Below are 24,893 nucleotides of genomic sequence, written 5' to 3'. Positions count from 1 at the left end.
TTTATTCAGATTTCCTTCATTTTTTTCCTAACCCCCCTTCTCTCTCCCAGGATCCCATCCGAGATTACATTTAGTCATCATGTATCCTCAGGCCCCTCTTCACTGTGATCCTGTCTCAGACTTATCTAGTTTTTGGTGACCTTGAGGGTTCTGAGGAATACTGGTCAGTACTGGCCTACCATTTTGTAGAATGTCATTTGACCAAGATTTTACTGATGTTTTACTCGTGATTAGACTGAGATTACGGATTTCTGAAAGGCAGGGGCATGTGGGTGGCTCAGTTAGCTAAGCGTCTGCTATTGGCTCAGGTCATGATTCCCAAGGTGCTGTGTCCCGCATCAGGCTCCCTGCTCAGTGGGGAGCCTGTTTCCGCTGCCTGCCACCTCCCCCCACCCCGCTTCTGTGGTCACACGCTCGCTCTCTCTTTCTGAGACAAATGTATGAGTGGAATCTTTTTTAAAAAAATTTAAAAAACAGATTTTTGAGAGGCAGACTGCAGAGGTAAAGTACCATTTTCAGGACATCATATCAGGGATACCCACTATTTACATGACTTACCCCTGTTGACATTAACCAGAGTTGAGGTCATATCCATCGATTTGCTTTGCTGATACTCTCTCTCTTCCCCTCTTCACAAACTCTTTGGAAGAAAGTCACTAAGTGCAGCCTACACTTAAGGAATGAGGAGTGATGCTTCCCCTCCTTGAAAGTGGAGTGGAGCCTGTGTTCTTTTGACGACCATGGAATTTCTCCCATCTTACAGTGTTCTTTCTAGATCTTATTTTTAGTCTTAAGTTACCACCCCATTTCTCTGTTCCCTTTAAGGTGAAATTCTGTAAAAGGGCTACTTATATTCCAGGCCCTCCAATCTCCCTGGAACCTTCTCCAATCTGGCTTTCACCCCCACTCTTCCATTAAAATACCTCTCATCCTGGGGTGCCTGGGTGGCTCGGTTGGTTGAGCAACTGCCTTCGGCTCAGGTCGTGATCCCAGAGTCCCAGGATCAGGTTCCGCATCGGGCTCCCGGCTCCATGAGGAGTCTGCTTCTCCCTCTGACCTTCTCCCCTGTCATTCTCTCTCTCACTCTCTATCAAATAAATAAATAAAATCTTTAAAAAAAAAACAACTAAAAAAAAAAAACCTCTCATCCAAGTCACAGTGGCTAAAGCCAATGTCAGTTCTCAGTTTCCTCTTATTTGATACACTTCCTTCCTCCTCGAGGCACTTTCTTTACTTCTAGAACTTACACTGTTTATTTTCTTCTCATCTTGCAGGTTCCTCTTTATCTCTCTGACCTCCCCGAGTACCCGTGGGATTAGTCCACAGACCTATGTATCTACCATACCCACGATCTTGTCGGTTCCATCCATATGTTAATAACTGCCCCGTGTCTAGCCTGCATCTCCCTCTCCGACATCAGCACCATCTCTTCTATTTGCCTACTTGACAGACGTCTCCAACATAACAGCCCAGAAAGGCTTCCCTCCACCAGAGTTTTTCCCCATCTTGGCTAATGGCAACCCCATCCTTCACTTGTTCAGGCCAAAAATACTGGTCTTCTTGGACTTCTTGCTTTCTCGCCAAACCACATTCATGTCTCTAAGTCTATGTTGTTAACTCTGCCTTCAGTCTCTATCTAATAATCCGACTGTTTCTTAGGACTGCTGCCACCACCAGCCTGGTCCAAACCGCCATCAGGTCCCACTGAATAATGCCAGGAGCCTCTTTTAAAGATTTTTTATTTATTTATTTGACACAGAGAGAGAGAGAGAGAGGGAAGGAGGGAGAGAGCAGCAGAGGGAGAAGCAGGCTCCCTGCTGAGCAAGTAGGCAGATGCAGGGCTCGATCCCAGAATCCTAGGATCATGACCTGAGCCGAAGGCAGATGCTTAAGGACCAACTGAGCCACCCAGGCACCCCTTTCAGCAGCCTCTTAACTGGGCTCCCTGCTACTGCCCTTGGCCTCCTGGAGTTACTTTTCAGCCAGCAGCCAGTGAGCTAAGGTCATTGTCCTATTCAGAACCCTTCAGTAGCTTCCCATCTCACAGTAAACCCCAAAGTCCTACATGGCTTTTCTCCCTTCCTTCTTGTTTGCCCCATGCCAACTGCATTGGCCTCTCCTGGCACACGCCAGGAACATTTTTCCTGCAGGTAACCCTGAGGCTTATTTCTTCGCTTCCTTTGTATTTTTAGCTATATCTACTGTGACCACTTTATAAAAATTGACACCCTGTGGTCCTTATGCTCCTTTTCCTGCTTCGTTTGTCTTCACATCACTTATTGTCACTCAAACACTTTATCTCTCTTCATTTGTTTTTTGCCCATCTAGATACACGCTTCAAGGGGGCAAAAGGTGTTTTGTTTGCCTTGTTTCCTGCTTACTCCTCTAGCATCTAAAATTGTACCTAGCACAGCGTAGGCATTCTGTAAATATATGTGATTGAATGAATGATGAACAGATGCCTGCTAAACATCCAAAGTTCGTGGCGAAGAGTATTAAACAAAGCACTGTACTAGATACAAGTTGTGGTCCCTGCTTGTCGAGATTTTCCAATTTGATTTTGCCAATTTGTATAGGCAGTAGGCCTATACAGATTCTATAAAAAAGTTGAACAAAGGAAGAAAGTGTGGGGAAACAGTATCAATCATTACCCAGGTATGGAATCACACAGCTTCTGAGCTTTAGCCTGAAACGCTGGTGTTGAGGGTGAACTGTTCTTAAATTGTTTCCCAGAGGTAGTTAATGTTACGTGCGTACCTGAATCTGGGCTTGAGGGAGCAGGGCACATGGAAGGATACCTGAGAAATCACGCACAGCCCTGCCATGGAAAATAAGTCCTGCTCAAGTATGGGTAAAAAGTAAACATAAGCTTAAGTATGGCTCAGAATTACTTCTCATAAAATTTATTAGCTGGTGGGTGTTATGGCGGTAGTCTGGTAAGAGGAGTTGAGCCAACTTACACATTTGACTTCTGTTTGACTTCTTTTGCAATTAAAAATATCTTCAGTTGTGTGTTCTTTTAAAGAAGGCGGCCTTGGGGCACCTGGGTGGCTCAGTCGGTTAAGCGTCTGCTCAGGTCATGATTCCGGAGTCGGAGGACTGAGCTCTGCATTGAGCACTGTGCCAGGCTCTCTGCTCGGTGGGGTGTCTGCTTTTCCCTCTCCCCATGCTCCTCCTCCTGCTTGACACACACACACTCTCTCTCTCTCTCAAATAAATAAAATCATAAATAAATGAATGAATGAATAAATAGAAGGCCTGTGTTGTGTGCTTTGTAGAAAGAAAGAACAGAGGCATCTTTTCCTTTTCCCATCATGTTATTTCAAAACAAACTGTGCAGTCTTAACTTACTAGGGGTTTTGGCATGGGGTTTTATGCAAATACAGATTCCAAACAAGGGTGTGTTGCGTTATTCTAAAAAACCCCTTCAGAGAGCTATTTGCATATGAAGGGATTTCTGCAGTTGAATTCCCCAGAGGTTAGCACCACCTATATAGTTCTGCCCTCTCAAAACAAAGCCCGAAAGGAACTTTGAACATTAAATGATTATTAAGCAATCATGTCTTCAGGTAAACTAATCTCTGAACTTTTCAGGTGGACTTTTTGGCTTCTGTTCTGCCAAGATGCCTTTCAAATGAAAGATTTGCCTTCCAAAAAACAATGTTTTGGGGTGCCTCGGTGGCTTAGGGGGTTAAAGCCTCTACCTTTGGCTCAGGTCACGATCCCAGGGTCCTGGGATCGAACCCCACATCAGGCTCTCTGCTCATCAGGAAGCCTGCTTCCCCCTCTCTCTCTGCCTGCCTCTCTGCCTACTTGTGATCTCTGTATGTCAAATAAATAAATAAAATCTCTAAATAAAAAACAAAAACAAAAACAAAAAACCCCCAATGTTTTAAACAATGCTTAACTGCAGCATATTTTTCTTAATTTATCTTTTCCTTTAGAATGCTCGAGTTTACCAACGCAATTAGTCGTTGAGAAGTTTACTTTTTGTTTAGTACTGTGAATAAACAAAGTTCTGTGTTCTGGAAGAAAACAAGGAAGATTAGAGAAAACCATGAATACTGAAGGATATAACTAACTTGTCAAGAGTCTGCATTCCTGTCCCATCACTCTGAAGCTCTTGTTTTCTAGAATCTGTTCCAAATGAACTATACATTTTATGGATGCTAAATAATGCTGTGTCGTGGTGTTTCTGTGCAGAATGCATCATTGTTGAAGAAAACCTATTAAGATTGCACTGTGAATCCCCAGTTAGAGAAAGAGAAAATGTATTTCATGTCTCATCCTGGAAGTAACCCCATACATGCAGTATCCGTTTCAACTGAGCCTGTATCAGTTTTACATGGTGAACTAGTACTATTGGAAAACACTTTGCAGGGTGCCTGGGTGGCTCAGTGGGTTAAGCCTCTGCCTTTGGCTCAGGTCATGATCTCAGGGTCCTGGGATAGAGCCCTGTATTGGGCTCCCTGCTGAGCAGGGAGCCTGCTTCCCCCTCTCTCTCTGCCTGCCTCTCTGCCTAGTTGTGATTTCTCTCTCTGTCAAATAAATAAATAAAATCTTAAAAAAGAAAGAAAGAAAGAAAAACACCTTGCTTTATATAGACCTGGGGCAAACCCAGAACCCTCTGACCCTGGTCAGTGTTAGGAAACCCAAACCTCAGCTCTCTTGGCATCTGTGGTGCCTCAAGTAACAAGATGAAAGGGCCCAGACCGTGGCCTTTTGCCCTTTTAAAAGGGAAATTCAGAAAGTTAAAAATGGGAATAGAATTATGTGGGAAATCTGACTTGAAAAGTTAACTCCAGATCTCCTTGGCAGTTGTAAGTGTAAGGTCCTATTCAGCCAGAGCGGCCCCACCCCGGTTGAACTGCCATTTTGTTGTAAAACTTAAATTGAACTTGCCCTCCACCCCCCAGGGGAACTTATTTAAAAGCAAGTCCGGGAAACCAGTCCCAAGTAACAAAGTCCAAATGCAAGGGTGGGTCAGGCCAGGTGGAGGTATTCAATCAGTGGGGGCGCATACTGTCTCCTAGCTACCAAGGAGTATGGGCCCCGCCCTTTGGGCACCTTTTGGTCGCCAATGCTGAACTAGGTGATAGGCTGGTTCAAATGTCTACTAGGGTAAATTGTAATTCAATTGGTCACCTAGCATCACTGTGGAGTTTCTTGTGTGTGTTACAATCTCATTGGCCACCTGTGTGTGGCCAGGCCCAACCACATGGCCTTTGCTCTATAAAAGTTAGTCTGGAAAGCAGGGAGGGGTCATCCTCTGTAAGGGGCGTCCCCGACTGGTCTGTTTGACCATCGGTTTGATTCCTGATACTTGGTGCAAAATAAGGCTTTGCTTGACCTTCGCTTTGTATCAGTCTTGCTCCTTTAATCACGGACCCATTATTGGGGTACGTGTCACTCCCTCACACTCCTCCCTAACTGTGGGACTCCACAAGGGTGTCCTCTCTCCTCCTGTCTATCCCAAAGTCATGTCATGTCTTATGCCAAAGATTCAAAGTGGAGTGGGAACTGTTTTTTTTTTTTTTAAGTTTATTTATTTTTTTTTTTTTTAGTGACCTCTACACCCATTGTGGGGCTTGAACTCACAAATCCTGAGATCAAGTGTCACATGCTCTTCTGACCAAGCCAGCCAGGTGCCCCCAGAGGAAGCTGTTTTGTTTTTTTTTTTAAAGCCTATTGTATGTTGCATAATATAATAACTGATAGAGTTCATTATGCCTATTTTATGCCTAATACTCTATAAATATTAGCCAATTAATTTACTAATAGAAAAAATAGAAACCTAAACTTTCACTTTGCTGAAATTTGATATTTAGTGTTCCCCTGTTGGCATGTTAATTTGGAGACTGGGAAGTATTCTAAACACTGGGGGTATTTTAAGGTCATCATATAAACAGCAGACTAGAGAAACTTAGTGTCTGTTTTGGGAGGGATTTCAAATGGATTTCAAAGGATATTTATTAATGACAAGTTTGAAACTGCTCAGTGACTTGCCTGGAGTTGCACCATAGGTCAATGGCAGAGCCACCACTAAACCCACATTTTCATGCATATATCCAGAGGCCACAGGGTCCTTGGTCTTGACTGGTGACTTTTCTCTTCTGAAGACAATATAACCTCAGAGTTCATTCTTTTATCTTGTTTTCCAACTGAAAGTCCAGTGATTTTCTTTTTCCTCCCCTGTGTAGGATATTCCATCTAATAATTCCTTGAGAATTGGCCTCTCTTTAGAAAGACTTACAGTTTTAAACTTGGCTCATGCTCCAGAAACCACTCCTGTAAGAAGCCTTCCATGATGGCCTCATCTTTTTTTTTTTTCTTTCTAAGATTTTATAAGATTTTATTCTTAAGTAATCTCTATACCCAACGTCGGGCTTGAACACACCACCCTAAGATCAAGAGTCCCAGGCTCCACTGACAGACCCAGCCAGGTGCCCCCAGGATGCCTCCATCTTTAGTTAGGGAACCCTCTTCTTACTTCACACATGCTTTCTTTTTCTTTTTCTTTTCTTTTCCTTTTTCTCTTTCTTTTTTTTTTTAAAGATTTACTTATATATTTGAGAGAGAGAGAGAAAATGCATGAGCATGGGGGAGGGCCAGAGGGAGAGAGAGAATCCCAAGCAGACTCCACACTGAGCATGGAGCCCAACATGGGGTACAATCTCATGACCCTGAGATCGTGACCTGAGCTGAAATCAAGAGCCAGGCACTCAACTGACTGAACCACCCAGGCGCCCCTCTACTCACACTTGATGTATGCAGTTACTGTACTGCTAGCACATCAAACCAATGTTCCAACTTGTTAAAAAAAAAATGAAATTCAACCAAGTAAATCTGAAGATCTAATTGGCTTTCTTTAATGATTCATGAATCAATCTGTATCCCATCTAGCAAACAGGGAAGTTCAGGGAGTTGTACAAGATGGAAGGTTTCTATAGGATAGATGGTGGGTCAAGAAAGTTATTAGCAAAAGAAAAGGATTGGTCCTGGCAAGATCACTTTCCCTTAAGGAGAAGAACAAAGTTTCTTATCATGAAGATGACCTCATCTTCCTTTGGGGATAGAGAGGGCCCACGTAACAGATTACTTCATTGCCCCTGATGAGAAGATTTCGGACTGACTACAATTTATATTTCTGGGGGAGGTTGAAACTCCCGTTAGATTAGATATCAAGCCCTGTTTGGTGACTTAACCTAAGTGATGCCCTTTGGGGCCCGTGGTTTTCTTTTTAACAAACTATACTGATTTGCACTATTTCCCCTAAGAGCTTCTAAGAATAGTTAAATAAAGTGTTTATGAAAATTGTGCCACAACCAAATAGGCAGACTACGTCATCAAAGAAATGCATTAAAATAGTTACTATGTCTTGCCAAATATTCTTGCTTTGAAGGTCCCCTTCCATTTTTTTTTTTTTTTTTTTTTAGTAATAAGCTATCTAAAATATATATGGACATTTTGATAGTCCTTGTCTCTTGATGAGACATCATCTCTTCTAAGAAAGAAATAATAAAAATATTCTTGCCAGAACTTAAAATATGGAAGAAAGGCAAAGACATTCCAACTTAATGATGTCAGATAATTTATTGTAGCTGTTTTTTCCGATGCAGCCTAAGCATGCGTTCATATGGAATGTCTCAACTTTATGATCCTTTGACATGTAGTCACAAAAGCTGCCACTTCCTCTCACTCTTCTCTGATGCAAGACATGACTGAAGTAACAGAACACCCAAGATAAAACTTTGTGTGTATTCATCAGGGTGGACCCAAGTGAGACTGCAGGAAAATCACCACTAAAATCACTCAGTGGTTAACATGATAGAGTGTGCCTTTTGCTCGTGGGAAGAGGGCTGAGGGTCCAGGCCTCCATGTGTTGGCCCAACATTCCAGGCTGCTTTGATCCTGAGGCTCTCCCATATTGGCATGTGGCTCTGCCATTGCTGTGGTAGGAATGGGAGCCTGGTGCGTTGTGCCCTGGCTCTTCTGTGTTTCTGGCTGAAAGAGATACACAGGCATAACTCACCCAAGCCGGGACCCAAGCTAACTAACCCAAGACCTAATCCTTCCTCTCTAGTGGGGTAGAGGATGGGAAATGTTGGTGGGCACTGGTAATATTTACCACGTCAATTTTGGGTTCACAGAAAGAGGGGAAGTTATGATTTCATATTGTGATCTCTGTCAACTTTCAGGATTTACTTATACTCTCAGCAAAAACATAAAATTAGAGGAAATAGAAGGACCCAGCAAAAGGTGGAAGGACTGAAAATGTGGGGAGAAGGGATGCCATATTGGATCAGAAGATGTTTGCCTTTCTGATGTCTTGACTGAAATACTGTAACTGGTGTAGGAGCTTCCTAAGAAATTGTTTTTAAACTTCAGAGTCTGAAATAGACAGAACACAGATAGTTCCCTAGGAAGTTTATTACGCGTCTCCCATCTGAGCCCCTGTTCGTCTTTTAAAAGGACGGCAACATTTGAAGAATATCATTGATGAATAGGTGCGTATGAGAGCAAAATGAGAGCAAAGTTTCTTGCTGTTTGGGAATAAAGTTACAAATGAGGAAGAGCTAAAATATACCATGTGGTATTGATTGAGAATCACCGGTATCCTTATAAAATCATGGTTTTCAAGATGTGTACAGACAGAGAAATAGAGGTGTGTGGGCTCATGCGCATACCTAAGTTTCTTAGCTCTCTCTGCTTGGACCGCAGAGAAGCAACGGAACTCTGGCAGTCACGAAAGCATCTAGCACCTACATCTTGTCCTCTAAATACATTATCTAATAAAAGCAACCAGGACTCCTGGGAAAGGCAATCAATTCCAGGGCTGGGGTGGGGGAAATGCAGAATGAGCCTGGAGCATCTCATAGGGTCAGAAAATAAGGAAGTGTTCCAGAAACCATGCGGCTACCAGAAGAACATGGCAACCAACCTGAATGGACAGAGCTGGAATAATTGTGGCACCAAAGTCAATAATAATAATACTGGATTTTAATCTATAGAATAAAATAAACATTCATGAGTCCCTACTGATTTAAATATGTTCATTAAATGGGGGAGAGTGGAGAGCACTTTCTTGTAGAAGAATTATAGTTAGCATAGGAGGAGGAAGGGGAAATAAAAGATCGCCATTAAGCAAACACCACAAAAATTATTATGATATACACGATCCACTGGTGGATGCAAGGGTTTGTGGGTAAAATGTGAGGAGAAACAGGGTATTTCCAGAGTCTCAAAGTATCTCCCCCAACATAGTTATTAATTTTAGGGGGAAAGGTAATGTCATAGTAGAGAAACCTATTAAGGTGGCAGATACCACCTTAACTAAGCAAGCAAGTCAGGATCACTAGTGATAGGACATGGACACCGTGAATCTCTTGATACTATGCACTGAAGAAGACGTAATAGTATTTCGCTGTCCTTAAACACAAGGAAAGACTGAAGTCCATGGGAATCGGGATTAAGAAGTGCCAACAAATGGCACTGTGGGAAACTGGGTAGAATCATAGAACAGGAAAAGGACATTTGTAGAAAGAACTGGTGAACATAAAATAAGGTCTGCAATTGAGTTATGACTGGTTCTGAACATTGTACTAGGTAATGTAAAATGGTAACATGGGAGGAAGTTGGGTGGGAAGTAGATGCTGAAATTAGTTCAAAATCAAAAGTATAAATAATATGAAATAAATAGATAAAATACCCCCAAACAAGTATCCCAAAGTAAAAAAAATATATATATATATTATTATTATTATTATTATTATTTTGTTGTTGTTGTTCTTCCCATTGCAATTTCCACAGCGGAGCGACTTTCAAACAGCTGGCTGGATGTTCGCCACATTGAAAAATATGTAGACCAAGGTAAAAGTGGAACAAGAGAATTACTTTGGTCCTGGGCACAGAAAAACAAGACCATCGGAGACCTTTTAGAGATTCTCCAGGAGATGGGGCATCATCGAGCTATCCATTTGATTGTGAACCATGGTAAACATTTTTTGATTCTTATATGTGGCTCTCAGTCCATTTTTTAGGCGATGTAATTTTTAAATGTAAATATTGCCTTTTATTCAAGACATTGACTGGTCATGTTGTGTCATTTGATTCTTTACCTGAGGCTTTCTCTAAAGGCTTTTATTACTTTTTTTTTTTTTTTTTGGGTGATATTTTCTTTCCTTATTGCCTAAGTTATACAACACATTCCTTTCTACCACTTGTTCAGTTTTTTAAATTTTTTACTTAGAAACTATATGTTTTAAAATGTAGAATCAGTTCTCCATCCGAAACTCTGAACCTATTTGAATCATAACCAGAATCACAATATTTGAGTAAAATATACTTTTATAATTAGTTTTATTATATGATTAGAACTCAAAATATAATTGGGTTCTCCTCCCTGTATTTTATTTTTTTTTGAAGATTTATTCATTTGAGACAGAGGGAGAGAGAGCACTCACACACACACATGTGTGTGTGAGGTACAAATGGGGAGAGGGACGGAGAGAGAGGGAGAGAGATAGTCCTTGAGCACACTCCCCACAGAGCAGGACCCAGGGCTCCATTCCAGGACCCTGAGACCAGGACCTGAGCCAAAACCTAGAGTCAGCAGCTTACCCCACCAAGCCACCCAGGCATTCCCCACCCACCCCACCCCACCCACTGTATTTTAGGACAGATGATACCTGCAGACTAACCCTGGGATGTATCTTTTATCTTTACTGCTGTGTTTATGCCATGGCCTCTAACTCTACCATACTTGTCTGCTATCCATTTCACAGTGGCCTAACCTTTCCCTCCTGTCTGTTTCTGATGCTGTGTCTTGCCTTCCATTTAGAGCAACCTGATAAGTAAAGCTCATGAAGCTTTTTCCATACATCTTTATCAATAAAATAATTTTCTAATGTCACCTGTTCTGTTTATTCCCCTTAAGATTTATTGACTTCAACAAGAGTGATCTTGGATCTTACGTTACAGACTCCGGGCTCTTAGGCTGGAAATTCTTTTGAATCAGCATCCTTATTCTTTTGGCTTTTTCATCCAGACATATTTTTAGTCCTTGGTCTCATAGAATGATTTGGGTGTTGTTAACTTCCTCTTCTATTTTGGAAGAATTTGTAAAGAACCGATGTTAAATTTTGTTCAAACGTTTGGTAGGATTCACCTGTGCTTTTGTTTGTGGGAAATCATGGATTATTAATTCAGTCTCTTTCCTTGCATTACATCCATTCAGATTGTTTCATCTTGAGTTAGTTTTGGCAGTTTGTGACTTTCTAGGAATCTGTCTGTCATTTCAGTTATCTGATTTTTTTTATGTACAGGTATTCATCACCTTCTCTTATAATTCTTTTTATTTCTATGAGGTTGGTAGTTGTGTCTCCTCTTTTGTTTTTGGTTTTAGCAGTTTGAATCTCTTTCTTTCTTTCTTGGTTAGTCTATCTAGAGGATTGTCAATTTTGTGATAATTCCAAAGAACCACTTTGGTTGCATTGATTTTCTCTTTTGTTTTTGTTGTCTATTTCATTTATTTCCACTGTAATCTTAATTCTTTCTTTCCTTCTGCTTCCTTCGGTTTAGCTTACTCTTTTTTTTCTAGTTCCTTAAGGTGAAAATTCAGGTTATGGATTTAAGATTTTTCTTCTTTTTTAAGATAGACATTTACAGCTACAAATTTCCCTTTAAGTACTGCTTCTGCTACGTCCCATAAGTTTTGTTTTCATTTTCATTTATCTCAAAGTATTTTCTAATTTCCCTTGTGATTTCTTCCTGAACTCATTGGTTGCTTATGGATTTGTTGTTTAATTTTCATGTATTTGTGAATTTCCCAAATTTCCTTCTGTTATGAATTTCTATTTACATCCTTCATGGTCGGAGAATATGCTTTGTATGATTTCAATCCTTCCAAATCTATTGAGGCTCATTTTATTGCACAGGATACAGTCTATCCTGGGGTTTGTTCAATGTACACTTGTGAAATATGTGTATATTCTTCTGGATGAAATGTTCTAGAGAATGTCTGCTGGGTCTATTTGGTTTATAGTTTGCTCAAGAAGTCTGTTATTAACTGATTACATTTTGTTGCCAGTCTTCTAAGCAAAATAATTTTGAAAACACTAGAATACAATCTAAGAAAAACTAGATGAAATAAAAATTTTCTGAAGTCTAAATAAAAATGTCAGATGTGACAGCGAAATATTTCAGAGTTTTCATCTTTCGTAGGAAGCTACATAGACTGCCTCAATTCAGACAAAACAAAAGTTACAGTGTGTATTCGGGAGGGGGTGGTAGGTATTTGTGGTTGAACACATGCATGTGTGCACGCACGCACACACGCGCACACCTCTAACACCTTAAGGCATAAGACGGGATAAAATATAAACTAATCTCAGGAGATAAAATCCCATGATTGTAAAACTTTAAAATATATGGGCAAAAAGCTGATACAGTGTTGCTTTTTCCTTTCCGTTTTCTGCTTTATGCTCTAATATATTTAATGATGTCTAACAATAATTTAAGGTAGGTCTTTGTGTGTTAAGTGAACAAAAGCATGTTTGTATCATATTTGATCCTTAGAAAGACATTCACGTATACATACTTGTTACCGTTCAAAGAGAATGAAACTGAGCTTTAGAAATTAACATTACTAGGAAGGTGTTTATTTTTACTGCCTAAGAAAGAAAAAAAAAACCCTGCTTATTAGAGACATAAATTTTTTCTGCATCTAGCTCCCCTTATTTCTCTTTCAGGAGCAGCCTTGAATCCTTCAGAACAGAGGCATCAGGGAGATGGATTTCCAAACATGTTGCCCAAGGTAGAGTGTATGTGCATAGATAATGAACCTTGAACTCGGTTGCATGTGTAATTGAGCATGGGAAATGAAATTGTCAGGCAGAAAAAGGCTGGATTTGCAGGAACTTTTCTAAAACCAGAAAAGCCTTAGTTCTCTCATTACTCTTTGTTTAGTTGGAGATTGAGGAAATTAGAGATTTGTGAATGTTTGAAGAGTGAAAAGCTTTCTCCTTATGGTGATCTGTCATAGATGAGGCTTGGAACTATTCAGAGCGCCGTGAGCTATGCATTTGTCTTAATTCAGTTTTTAATTTTCCTCTTTTAGTTGGCATTTTGTATGTTGCTGTTGGTTTTTATTGGAGCAAATAAATTGGCAGTAATCATTTTTTATAGCATTAAAAGTCATTTAAAATTGACTATAACCATGACATTGAGTTTTTGCAGTGGTATGGAAGGCTTAACTGTATATGGCAATGAATACTATTGGATTAAATAAAGTAACTTTGCTTTCCACTAGCTTTCTTCTAAATTAGATTCTACTCTATTGCACTGTATAGTCCAGGGGGAGCTTTGGATTTCTGTTAAGATCCTGTTCTTTCTAGACTTATGAAATGGAATTACTTCAGTATGTATTTCCTCTCTTAGGAAACAGCCCATGTCACAGTGGATAATGTTCTTATTCCTGAACATAATGAAAAAGGTAAAAAAAAAAAATTTTTTTTTTTTTTTTTTTACTTTAAATCATGTTTTGCTTTAAGTTAACTTACAGGGAGAAATAACCAATAAACCTATTGACTATTCATTAATATGCAGGTTTAGGGTAAAATTTTCATGGATATTGAAATACTTGCAGTTTTGACTGACATAGAACTCTGATGGGTGATATATTATGGTGATATTTAAAAAATCCGTTGGCCAATGGGTAACATAATGGTGGTCTCTTCCCTTAAAGGGGTTTCATATTTTCCATTAGTGAAATTTGCATTTTTATGTGTCATTGGAAAACATTTAAAAATTATACTGTGTTCAGTATAGTTTTAGAGATTTCCATAGCCCTTGCAGAGATCTTTAGAGACGTCTGTAGAGCAATGCTGAAGGTCACTATGAAAATCCCGTTATTTTCCTTATCAACTTTATTACTGTATTATCAGGGAGAATCATTCTGATAAACTTTAATGGCTAGTTAAGGCTCTTTGCCTCATCTTTTACCACTAGATCTGCATCCATTCTTTGGTTCACAAGAGAATTAGTAAAGTTGGATAAGGTTTTGCTTCTTTAAGATTTAATAGTAAGATCTAAATCAAACATCAAATGTGGAAATAGAGCCAAAATTGGGCCCCAAAGGATTTAGCTAAGATTTTCCCTTTAGATATGTATTTGATTACCTTTTAAATATTTTCTCCCAATCTCTACTTTAGAGGATTTTTTGAAAAGCTGAAACATCTTCCTAATTTACTCGAGGAAGTAAGTTAGGAAGAGAGAGGATTTGGTTCATGAAAAATGTTTCCATCAGTCATGCTTGGAGAAAATTGTTTAGTCATAACAAAATTTCCACTTCTATGGTTTTTGGGGTTTTTTTTCGTCATGGTTTTGGGTTCATAGTGAATCAAAAGCAAACCATTGATCTAATGACAAAGAAATCAAATCTTGGAAAACTTTCCCCAACTAAGTTCTTTGGGTGACCTCTTTGGAGGGGTGAGAGAATCACAGTGCTATTGTTGAGATATCTAAAAAGCCATTTGCTGTCCGGAATGGTGGGTGCCAGACCCGAGTAAATGGGCAGAGAGCACATGGTGGGCTTCAGTTTCGGTTCCTGGGCCTTGCCCTGCTGGCTCTCTGTTGGGCTCTGATGTATTTCTAGTATGGAAGTCCTGGTTCTTTATACTGGCGGCATTGATTCTTAAGAAGAGAAAAAGTAACTTCTCTTCTCCCTCCTTCCCTTCCTAAGGAATATTGTTTAAATCCTCCATCAGCTTTCAAGACATCAGCGATGGAACCAAAAATTTCCACAAAGACTTCCTAATTGGAGAAGGGGAGATTTTTGAGGTCTACAGAGCAGAGATCCAAAACCGAACCTATGCCATTAAATTATTTAAACAGGTATGGAAAGAATTACTATCCCAGGATACCCATTCCATTTATTTGCTCATATTTCATACTAGAATGTGTCACTTTTCATCAACATTGAAAGGAGGTATATTTGAAAATAAAGTTTCATAAATGGAAAGAAGATATATGAGCTCAGGTGACTGGAGAAAAGACTGTGAAATGAATGCCTGTCTCACAGGAATGTGGAAGGGAAATTCTTCCCATCCCCAGATGTGTCGAAGGAGGGGGACTTTACTGAAAAGTCTTGCCAGGACCGTTGGCCCTTTGTGTTGGTCTGCTCTGGTTCTCTTGTTCTTTTTAGGACGGGCAGTGTCTGCTCCAGGTAGCTTCCCAGGTTAAGGCACAGGCTGGTATTTATAAATCGTCATGTATCACAGTTCAGGAGGGCTGGAAGAAGGAGATGTCAGGTAGGAGGAGCGAGGCAATGATCAGAGTAGGAACTTAGGAGAAAGCTGAGTGGCCACGGGCAGTAAAGCAGAAAGGGTATTGGGGAGTCAAACTCAGGAGTCAGGAGGAGATAGGGGTGGAAACGGACACCCCAGAGAGCTGCTCTTCATCTCCACTGTTAGTCAGTGGTCAGTAAGCCTTTATTAAACCCTTGCTGTGCTGGGTGCGGGGCAGGGACAGCTAAGGCGTAATTCTGTCCTCAGGGAGCTCAGTCTTCTGGGGCAAACAACTGGCCAGGTAAAGACAAGGTGAACCTGCAGGGTGAAAAGTAGTTGAGCAGAGATTTGTAGAAAAGGTCACGGGAGCCCAGGAGAGACAGCCAGCCCAGGGCGCACCCAGCACCTGGAAGAGTGGCTGGCCCAGGGGAACTACATAAACATTTCTGCAACACACAAATGGGAAAGTGGGTGAAAGGAAGTGACCTTTCAGCTGGAGTTTGAAAGATGACTAGAGTTTTGGCAGGCAGCGAGGGACAGGAGGTGCTTTCTGGGTGGAAGAAAGAGCAGGTGCAGGTGCCTGGAGGTGTGTGCGTGGCAGCATACGTCTTACGAATAACAGATCATTTGGTGGAGGAGAGCTTGGCGTGGGGGGTGGGAAGCTTGCAGCAGGCGCTCCTGGAATGACCGGTCAAGTGTGTGGGTGGTTTGCTTCTAAGTAGGAGAGTGAAAGGACTACGTGTTGTGTTTTTGAAATAAAACTTAGATTACAGGTTAGATGATGGGCTGGAAGGAGGTAGAGGCGTTGGAGGAGAGATGACAAGGGCTAGATGGGAGATGAAATGAAGAAAAGAGGGATTTTTAAGATGTGTAATGAAGACACGAATGGGGCTTAAGCCAATGTCTTCAACCCTATAGCAGAGGCACCTTGGGAGCTTTCTGAATGAGCGGCCTCAGGTTAGGTCAGAGTACTGGGGACGGTGGCAGGCATCAGCATTGGTGAAAAGCTCCCCCCACCCCCCATGGTTCAGATGTGCAGCCAGTGTTGAGACCCAGGGCTGCGGAGCCAGGCAGAGGCAAGGAGAAGGTGTGTCTAAGAGCTGAAGTGAAATGGACCAAATCTCATGACCAGTCAGATAGGGCTGGGGAAGTAGGGGAGAGGATGGATCTGAGTCATTCCTCCTCTACAGCTTGGATTATGGGCTCCCCTTTTTCTTTTATTATTAACCTGATTTTTGCAGTTCCCCAAAGTGCATTTTACCCCACTAATTCTACATGGGCATCTCAAGATTCCTGAGGAGATGAACGTTCTAATAAAGGAATGAAACTATCAGGGCATCTGGGTGGCTCAGTCACTTGAGGATCTGACTCTTGATTTCAGCTCAGGTCATGATCTTGGGGTCATGACTTCAGATCCCTGTGTTGGACATGGAGCCTACTTTTAAAAAATTTAAAAAGATATGAAAACATCTACTGGTAAAATCATTCAAGAGGTTACTCTAGAGGTGGCCTAACTGGAGCCTCTTTCCTAGGGCCACATGTCCCCGCCCCATCTGTATGTTCTTTCAGTGTTGAGCCCCAAGGCCAACTCCCCAAAGGCTCCAGCCATCTGCTTTCCTCTTCTCTCTGCAGCTGCCACCAACTCACACTCCCTTTTGGGAGGTTTTTGGGTTTTGGTTTTTTTTTTTTCTTCAAGGAGTCTGGCTTCAGAATGAAATGTCATTGCCTTTAGATCTCCTTTGCTTCCTGTCCCAGAATTCCTGTCCCACAACGCTCATTTCCTTGATTGCCTTCCAGTATAGTTTTGGTGACCCTCTGACGTGCCCACACAGCATCATAGCATTATCTCCTAATATTGATTTCTTCACCCACCTCTCCCAATGACTTGATGGTCTTCTTGAAAGAGTCTCACTTATCTTTGTACCTTAGAGCCTCTTACAGGGCCTGACCCATGGAAGTTGCTCAATAAATGTTCATTAAGGTGAATTGAATGAAGCATGTATGTCCTTTTCATGAATTTAGCTGCTAATCTCTAGCTGACAAAGTTACCAAAGACTGTACAAAGTCCTACACACACATCAGGAAAGATGGGATAATTTAATGAACAGAACATTTGCCACAGAACACTTGTTTTTAAAGAAATGTGGTTTTGTAAAATTGGGACATTAACTTCAGTAACCTGTCTTTGAGGGATAGAAGTGGGGAAATGTACAAGATGTGTTAGATGGGTGTGTACAGATCACCTGGAGATCCTACAATGCAGATTCCGATTCAGCACGCCTGGGCAGGACCTGAGCTTCAGAATTTCTCACCAGCTCCCAGGGAAGCCAATGTTCCTCACACACAGAAAACCAAACTTTGAGCATTAAGAGAGCTAGATTAGCGTGAACACAAAAAAACTAACCCCTTCATTTTTCAGATTAAGAAAACAACCACCTCAAGGATGTTAAGTGACAAAAAGTCACAAATATTGAGTGTTGGAAATAGGATCAAGACCCAATCCACCTGGCTCCCGGGACAATGGCTTTTTAAAATGTAAATTCTCATAAAGTGGTCCTGGAAAATGATTTGTTAGCCTAGTTTATTGTTTCTGACTTCCTGGATTAACTTTTGGAAAATAGCTTCCAGAATTCCTGTTGGATTTCTCTCCCTTTCTTCCTGAGAACAGAGCTCTAAAAACCCTAATCTGTCTTAGAAACTTACAGCTGATGGAGCCAAAGAATATTTAACTCTTTCATGGTAGAAGTTAGGAACGGGAGATGCGGAGACATGACAGTGAGATCAGGTGTAAGCCATCAAGAAAAATGTCCAGTGCCGGGAGTAGATGCTCATACAATAATATTGAATTCATCAATCTGGTCAATAAATACTCATGTGTCAGACGCTGGGCTAGCTTCTGAAACTCCTTTGAAGTTATATTTCTGAATGTCTTAGTAAGACCTTTTCTTTCTTTCTTTTTTTTTTTTCAAAATTAATACAAAGGTAAACGGAGTTGCCATCTCCAAATGACCCAAACCAGAAATGGCAAATTAGTGAAATCACTTCTAACCAGAATACAGCAACAACAAACTGGATTCTTTGTGAGACCAAGTGGGGAATTTCTGTCACAAAAATAAATAAATAAATAAAATGAAAATCTGATGAAAGCTAGGAATCCTTTCCCCATATTTATATGCATTTACATGAAAAAGGGCAGCTAATTTCCAGGAAGGCTATAGGCCCTGGGTTAAAAATCCCAGAAATAGAGAACCTTTCCTTAATTTTTTTTTCTCATTTTTCTGTATGATATTTAGGAGAAAAAAATGCAGTGTAAGAAACAATGGAAGAGGTTTTTATCTGAGCTTGAAGTTTTACTACTGTGAGTATATTTTGTCTGGAATTTCTCCGTCTGTGCCTGGTTTTCAGCTTTGTGCATCTTTGATGCTAGAACACCATGTTTGGCGTGGTCGGCATGTAATAAATATGGGTTGGCCATGAGAACACCGGGTACATTTTTGACATCTGCTTTAGTCTTTCCCTTAGAATACATTTTAAAATAGACCATTTGCGTAATTCACTTGAACATATTTTAACAAGAAACTGTCACAAGGCAGTGGGTGAAATCATGTGTGACTAACGTGGCTCAAGGTCAAGTAACTCCTAGAACATGAGAATTGTATATATTTGACCATTTCCCCCTTCCTTAGAGACACTTTAGTCCAGAAACTGTTTCATCTGTATAACTCTCTGCAGGAAGAGAGTTTAGACAAAGAAATCAAGTGCTTTTGATGTGCATATTATTTTCTGGGAATTCATTCATGAGCCCGGGAGTCCTCAGAGACAAACTAAAATGACTTCATTTTCATATATATTCATATCTGCAGCTGTGCATCTGCTCATCGGAGGCCCTTAACCCTATAGAGCTCACTCATCACCCTTTATGAAAAGAAAATGTTCTTTTCAGATGTTTTCTAAAGCAATAAGTGAAGTGGGTGGTGGTGGAGGAGACTTTGTGCTAAATCCTTCTTTTATCCCCAGGACCAGAAATCAACACATTAAAAGTCTGATCGTAAAAATTTAATGCGTATCATTTAGTCAACCAAAAACTAAGACCCAAATTGTAATAGCAGAGGGTCCAGCTTTATTTATTTGCTGATGAATAAGTCATAAGTTGGACAATTTCAAAATTCCAAAAGTACCAAAGGGTAAACCAAGAACAGATTTTTTTTCCGCACTATTATCTTTAACCACCCCATCAATTTCCGTAAGGGCAACAGTTACCCGTTTTCTGTATCTCTTCCCAGAGATACTTTATGCATAAGCATGTATGTGTTTTGTTTTCTTATTTTCACACCAGGGGTAGCAAATACATTGTTCACTTTGCTTATTTTAGTATTTCACGGTGTGCTGTACTGTGATTTAATTAACCACTCTCATATCGATGGATTTTTAAGGTTTTTTTCTAATCTTTTAATATTAGAAAGTAATGATGCTGCAACAAGAAAAGCTCGTATATGTTATTTTGTACCTATTTGAGTTTATCTAAGTTCCCATAATAAAATTGCAGGGTCTAATGGTTATATGCATTGTGTAATACCAAATTGTCCTCCAAAAGACATACCAATTTGCATATATAAGAGCGCCTGGCTCCCCATGTTTTTGGCAACATAGCGTTTATTCTTTTTTTTTTTTTTAAAGATTTTATTTATTTATTTGACAGAGAAAGATCACAAGTAGGCAGAGAGAGAGGAGGAAGCAGGCTCCCCGCTGAGCAGAGAACCCGATGTGGGACTCGATCCCAGGACCCCGAGATCATGACCTGAGCCGAAGGCAGAGGCTTTAACCCACTGAGCCACCCAGGCGCCCCATAGCATTTATTCTTAACTTTTAATTTTTGCCAGTGTGCTCGGGGAAAATGGTTTCTCGGTGCGGTTTAAATTTCTTTTTCTGGGGCGCCTGGGTGGCTCAGTAGGTTAAAGCCTCTGCCTTCGGCTTGGGTCATGATCCCGGGGTCCTGGGATCAAGCCCCACATTGGGCTCTGTGCTCGGCGGGGAGCCTGCTTCCCCCTCTCTTTCTGCCTGCCTCTCTGCTGACTTGTGATCTCTGTCAAATGAATAAATAAAATCTTAAAAAAAAAATTTCTTTTTCTATTATGGGTGAATCTTTTCACATATTAAGACACCTTCTGGGATGCCTGGGTGGCTCAGTTGGTTAAGCGGTTGCCTTCGGCTCAGGTCATGATCCCAGGATTCTGGGATCGAGTCCCACATGGGGCTTCTTACTCAGTGGTGAGCCTGCTTCTCCCTCTCCCTCTGCCCCTGCTCATGTGCACTCGCTCTCTTTCTCTTTCTCTCTCTCTGTCAAATAAATAAATTTTTTAAATCTTTAAAAAAAAAGAGACCTTCGTTTTCTATGAAATATCTGATACTATTCTTTGCCCATTTTTTAAAAAAATTGGGCTGTTGGCATTTCTTTTAATGATTTGTAGGAGCATTTTATATATTAGAGAAAATTCACATTATTCTTATTATGAGATGCAAATAATTATTTTTTTACCAGATTGACAACTTGTCTTTGCCTTTTCTGGTGTTTGCTATGTGGAAATGGTTTTAATGTAGTGAATTTTTAAATTTAAATCCAATTAATTAATATATAATGTAGTATTGGTTTCAGAGTAATGTAGTGACTTTAATCTATATTTTCTTTTATGGATTCTGAATTTTATATCATATATATATATATATATATTTTTTTTTTAAGACTCTACCCATCTATTTGACAGAGAGAGAGAACAAGAGAGCAGGGGGAGTGGCAAGCAGAGGGAGAGGGAGGCAAAGAGAGAGGGGAAAAGCAGGCTCCCCGCTGAGCAAGGATCCTGATCCCAGGACCCCAAGATCATGACCTAAGCCAAAGGCAGACACTTCAACTAAGCCACCCAGGCATCCCAGATTCTGAATTTTATATCACAGTTTGAAAGAACTTCCCCAGTGAAAGATCATAAAATAATTCTACCATGGTTTTTTTAAGTCTTTTTATGGTTTCATTTTTTACATGTATACATCTGATCCATTTGGATTTGTTCTGATGAGCTGTTTATGTATGACTTTAGAGAGAATTAACAACTCTATGATGGTGAATATTCTTGTTGTGCTGTTATTATTATTTATATTGCTAATATTTATTTAGTTTTAGGCTTTATACCAATTACATTACATGTAGTAATTCTTTAATCTTCACAACAATCCTGTGAAGTAAATACTGCCGTTATCCCTATTTTGGAGATGAGGAAATTGAAGTAGATCCTACCTTTTTGATCCAACTCATTTCCTAAATCGTCTTCAGTCTCCTTCTCAGGTATTTATTTATGAATAAATCAAGTGTAGCCCTCTCCTTTCAGAGCATGCTGCGTGGTGTGGGGTTAGGAGAGAAGTGCATAAGTCAACAGGCAATTTCAGTAAACGAAGGGGTAAGATGGAGACATAGAGGGCGCTGAGGGAGGGGAACGTGGTGACCTGGGGACTGGGAAGTAGAATAGGCTTCTTAGAAAAAAGTCACACCCAAGCCGAGACCTAAAAGTGAGTTTTTTTAGTTCAATATTAAGGGAATTGTTTAACCCCTGTCCCTTAGACAGAACTGTAAACTCCTTGAGACGTGGCTTCTGATTCCTTTTTGCGCTTCTTTTCCAAGGGGAGAGAAGGAGCTAATAATTTTTGAGGACCCGGTACTTGGCTAAATATTTAACTTTTCATTTAATTTAATTAAGAAATTTGGGAAGGGGTGTCTTAATTATTGTTTAAGTTGAAGAATGTTCGTCTGCTAGGGCTGCCGTCACAAGAGAGACAGGGTGACTTGAACAAAATTTATTTTCTCGCATTTCTGGAGGCTGAGAAGTCCAAGATCAAGGTGGATCTGGTTCTTGGTGAGGATGCTCTCTTGCAGATGTCCGCCCTCTAATTCTGTTCTGACATGGTGGAGAGAGAGAGAGCATGTTCTCCAGTATTTCTTCTTATAAAGGCTGTAATCCCATCATGAGTGATCCCATCCTCTCCTAACACCTTTACATTGGAGGTTAGGGCTTCGATGTTGGAGCTTGGTGGGAGAGGAGAGGAGGGGTGTCGGGGGGAGACATAATCCCGACCACAGCAAAGATACAGGCTTACAGACACTAACTCACTTGGTCAAGTTCACAGCTGATGAAAAGAGCACCAGAGATTCAAACCCAGGTCTGTCTATCGTTCAAGTGTGCCTGCTCTCCCACCCCGTGGGGCCCCGCATCATGTTTCCTCTGCAGCAGGCACTCACAAATATGTGGCAAAATGATTTTAAAGCTTTTGTATCTGCAGACCTTCAGATCTATGTAATCTAAAATCCCACCAACTTAAAAACTTGCAGTGAAAGGATGGGTGAGAAGGGTCTGTAGATGCGAAGCCAGAAATCTTTTTCTATGGCTGCCCCACCTTCCATACCTCACTAACTGGTACAGTGTCCAGTTTTCTGCTGGATTGGTAATATCTAAAAATAAGCAAATGGTCGTTTCTGCTCTGCAAGCAGGAGAGCAGAGCACCTGGCCGTGGCTGTGTCTGTATGAAGTCTGCTATCTGCTTTCCAAAAAGATTTATGTCTCTTTGAATGATTTTAAGGGGCAGGACTCCCAGATAGTGGTACAGATCCATTGTTTAGGCAGCCAAAATGCGCCAGCTGAGTTCCTTTTCAGTCCCTTGCTTTTCATTGTATAATGATGGTCTGGATTATAGTAGGTGTAGGAATTTTGGGTCACGGGCATTTTTCGCCATATTTAAAAGAAAAATATGTCTCTGTGTGTGTATGTACACACACACACACACACACACACACACACACACTTCCTTCTTTAAGGAGGGAGGAATAAAAGAAATCTGAAGCTGTGTGTGTGTATGTGTGCGTATGTGCGTTTTATAGGAAAGTTTTGCTATTAAAGAAACTAATAATAAGTGTTTATAAATAGGATCTTTAAAAAAAAAAAAAGCTTTATTTTAATATTCCCAAGTGTGCCCGGAACATAGTAGGCATCCAGTAAATACTTAAATTGAACTGCGTTCACGGTATGGGTGAATTTCACATTTTGTATTTCAGAGTTGTTACCTGGGTTCTACTGGTTTTCACAGTGATGATACAGGCATTCAAGAAATAGAGCTGAGTGGCTCAGCTGGGGTCATGATCTCAGGGTCCTGGGATCAAGCCCTGTGTTGGGATCCCTGCTCAGTGGGGAGTCTGCTTCTCCCTCCAATCCTCCTCCCTACTTGTGTTCTCTCTCTGTCTGTCTCAAATAAATACATAAAAATCTTAAAAAAAAAAAAAGAAATAGAGTTTTGGGGCACCTGAGTAGCTCAATTGGTTAAGCATCCGTCTCTGGGGCTCTGCTCAAGACATGATCTCAGAGTTGTGAGATCGAGCCCCACATCTGACTCCATGCTCAGTGGGGAGTCTGCTTAAGATTCTCTCTCTCCCTCTGCCCCTTCCCCTGCGTGCATGTTCTCTCTCTCCCCGTCACTTTCGCTCTCTCTCAAATAAATAAATCTTTAAAAAAAAAAAAAAAGAAAGAAAGTCTTTAGGAAAGGAGTCTGAAAATGTATGCTACACTGACAGAACTCTGGAATTTAAAAATCAGTGACATGTTCTTCAATATCAGACTTTATTAATCACATGAATTTTAGATAACTGTACAGGTTTATGAAGACACTGGATGTCACAGCCTTTAGTGGTGTGACTGGTGCCTCGCACAGTATCTGGCAGAATGGATGACTAAATGGATGAATGCAAACAGTCTTCTGTACTCTTCTATTTTGGTGACTTACACAGTGTACCTAAAACAATGAAATAAATAATCTCATTTGTACCATATTTCTTTACTTAATAAATAAGTTACATTGATAAACAATTTTGATAAACATGATTTAATATCAGATAGTGTCATCTATTTATTGTAAAGTTTTCAAGACTCCCAAATCTTAAGAAATCATTACTTTCTTGGGGCACCTGGGTGACTCAGTGGGCTAAACCTCTGCCTTCGGCTCGGGTCATGATCTCAGGGTCCTGGGATCGAGCCCCACATCGGGCTCTCTGCTCAGCAGGGAGCCTGCTTCCTCCTCTCTCTCTCTCTGCCTGCCTCTCTGCCTACTTGTGATCTCTCTGTCTCTCTCTGTTAAATAAATCAATAAAATATTTAAAAAAAAGAAATCATTACTTTCTTAAATTTTCTCTTATATTTGGGTATTTTATTTATAGTTGCATGGTCACAATCAATCAGAGTAGCTAGTATTTGTTAGAGCTCTTTAGACCAATTTGGGAAACAAATCTGTGCCATGTGTCCAATGAGATTACGTCTCCCTTGGCCGAATTTATGTTTTGCTTTGGACCTATTCCCCATCCTACCTTATCACCCCCAAACCACAGCGCTGTTCATTTCCTATTTGCATAAACAATCTGATGGATTTGAATATCTTTTCTTTCGAGGTTTCATCATCCAAACATACTGGAGTTGGCTGCCTATTTTACAAAGAGTGAGAAGTTCTGCCTGGTTTATCCATATATGAGAAATGGATCCCTTTTTGACAGATTACAGTGTGTAGTAAGTTATGCCTATGACTCTC

General features: G+C 40.5%; 1 protein-coding gene across 1 annotated transcript in view; it reads left to right on the top strand.

Annotated features, from left to right (window-relative positions):
• IRAK3 (interleukin 1 receptor associated kinase 3) overlaps positions 1-24,893 on the top strand; it is a 46,439-nt gene that overhangs the window by 4,671 nt on the left and 16,875 nt on the right. Inside the window, exons 2-7 of the mRNA XM_080811790.1 lie at positions 9,811-9,993; positions 12,750-12,814; positions 13,438-13,492; positions 14,741-14,892; positions 18,578-18,642; positions 24,757-24,871. Of these exons, the coding sequence (XP_080667916.1) occupies positions 9,811-9,993; positions 12,750-12,814; positions 13,438-13,492; positions 14,741-14,892; positions 18,578-18,642; positions 24,757-24,871 (635 nt within the window). The remainder of the gene's footprint in view (positions 1-9,810; positions 9,994-12,749; positions 12,815-13,437; positions 13,493-14,740; positions 14,893-18,577; positions 18,643-24,756; positions 24,872-24,893) is intronic.

The sequence above is a fragment of the Martes martes genome (assembly GCF_963455335.1).
Source record: "Martes martes genome assembly, chromosome: 8".
Classification (NCBI taxonomy): Eukaryota; Metazoa; Chordata; class Mammalia; order Carnivora; family Mustelidae; genus Martes; species Martes martes.
Note: the sequence above shows the minus strand (reverse complement) of the source record. Positions and strands in the feature narration are given on the sequence as shown.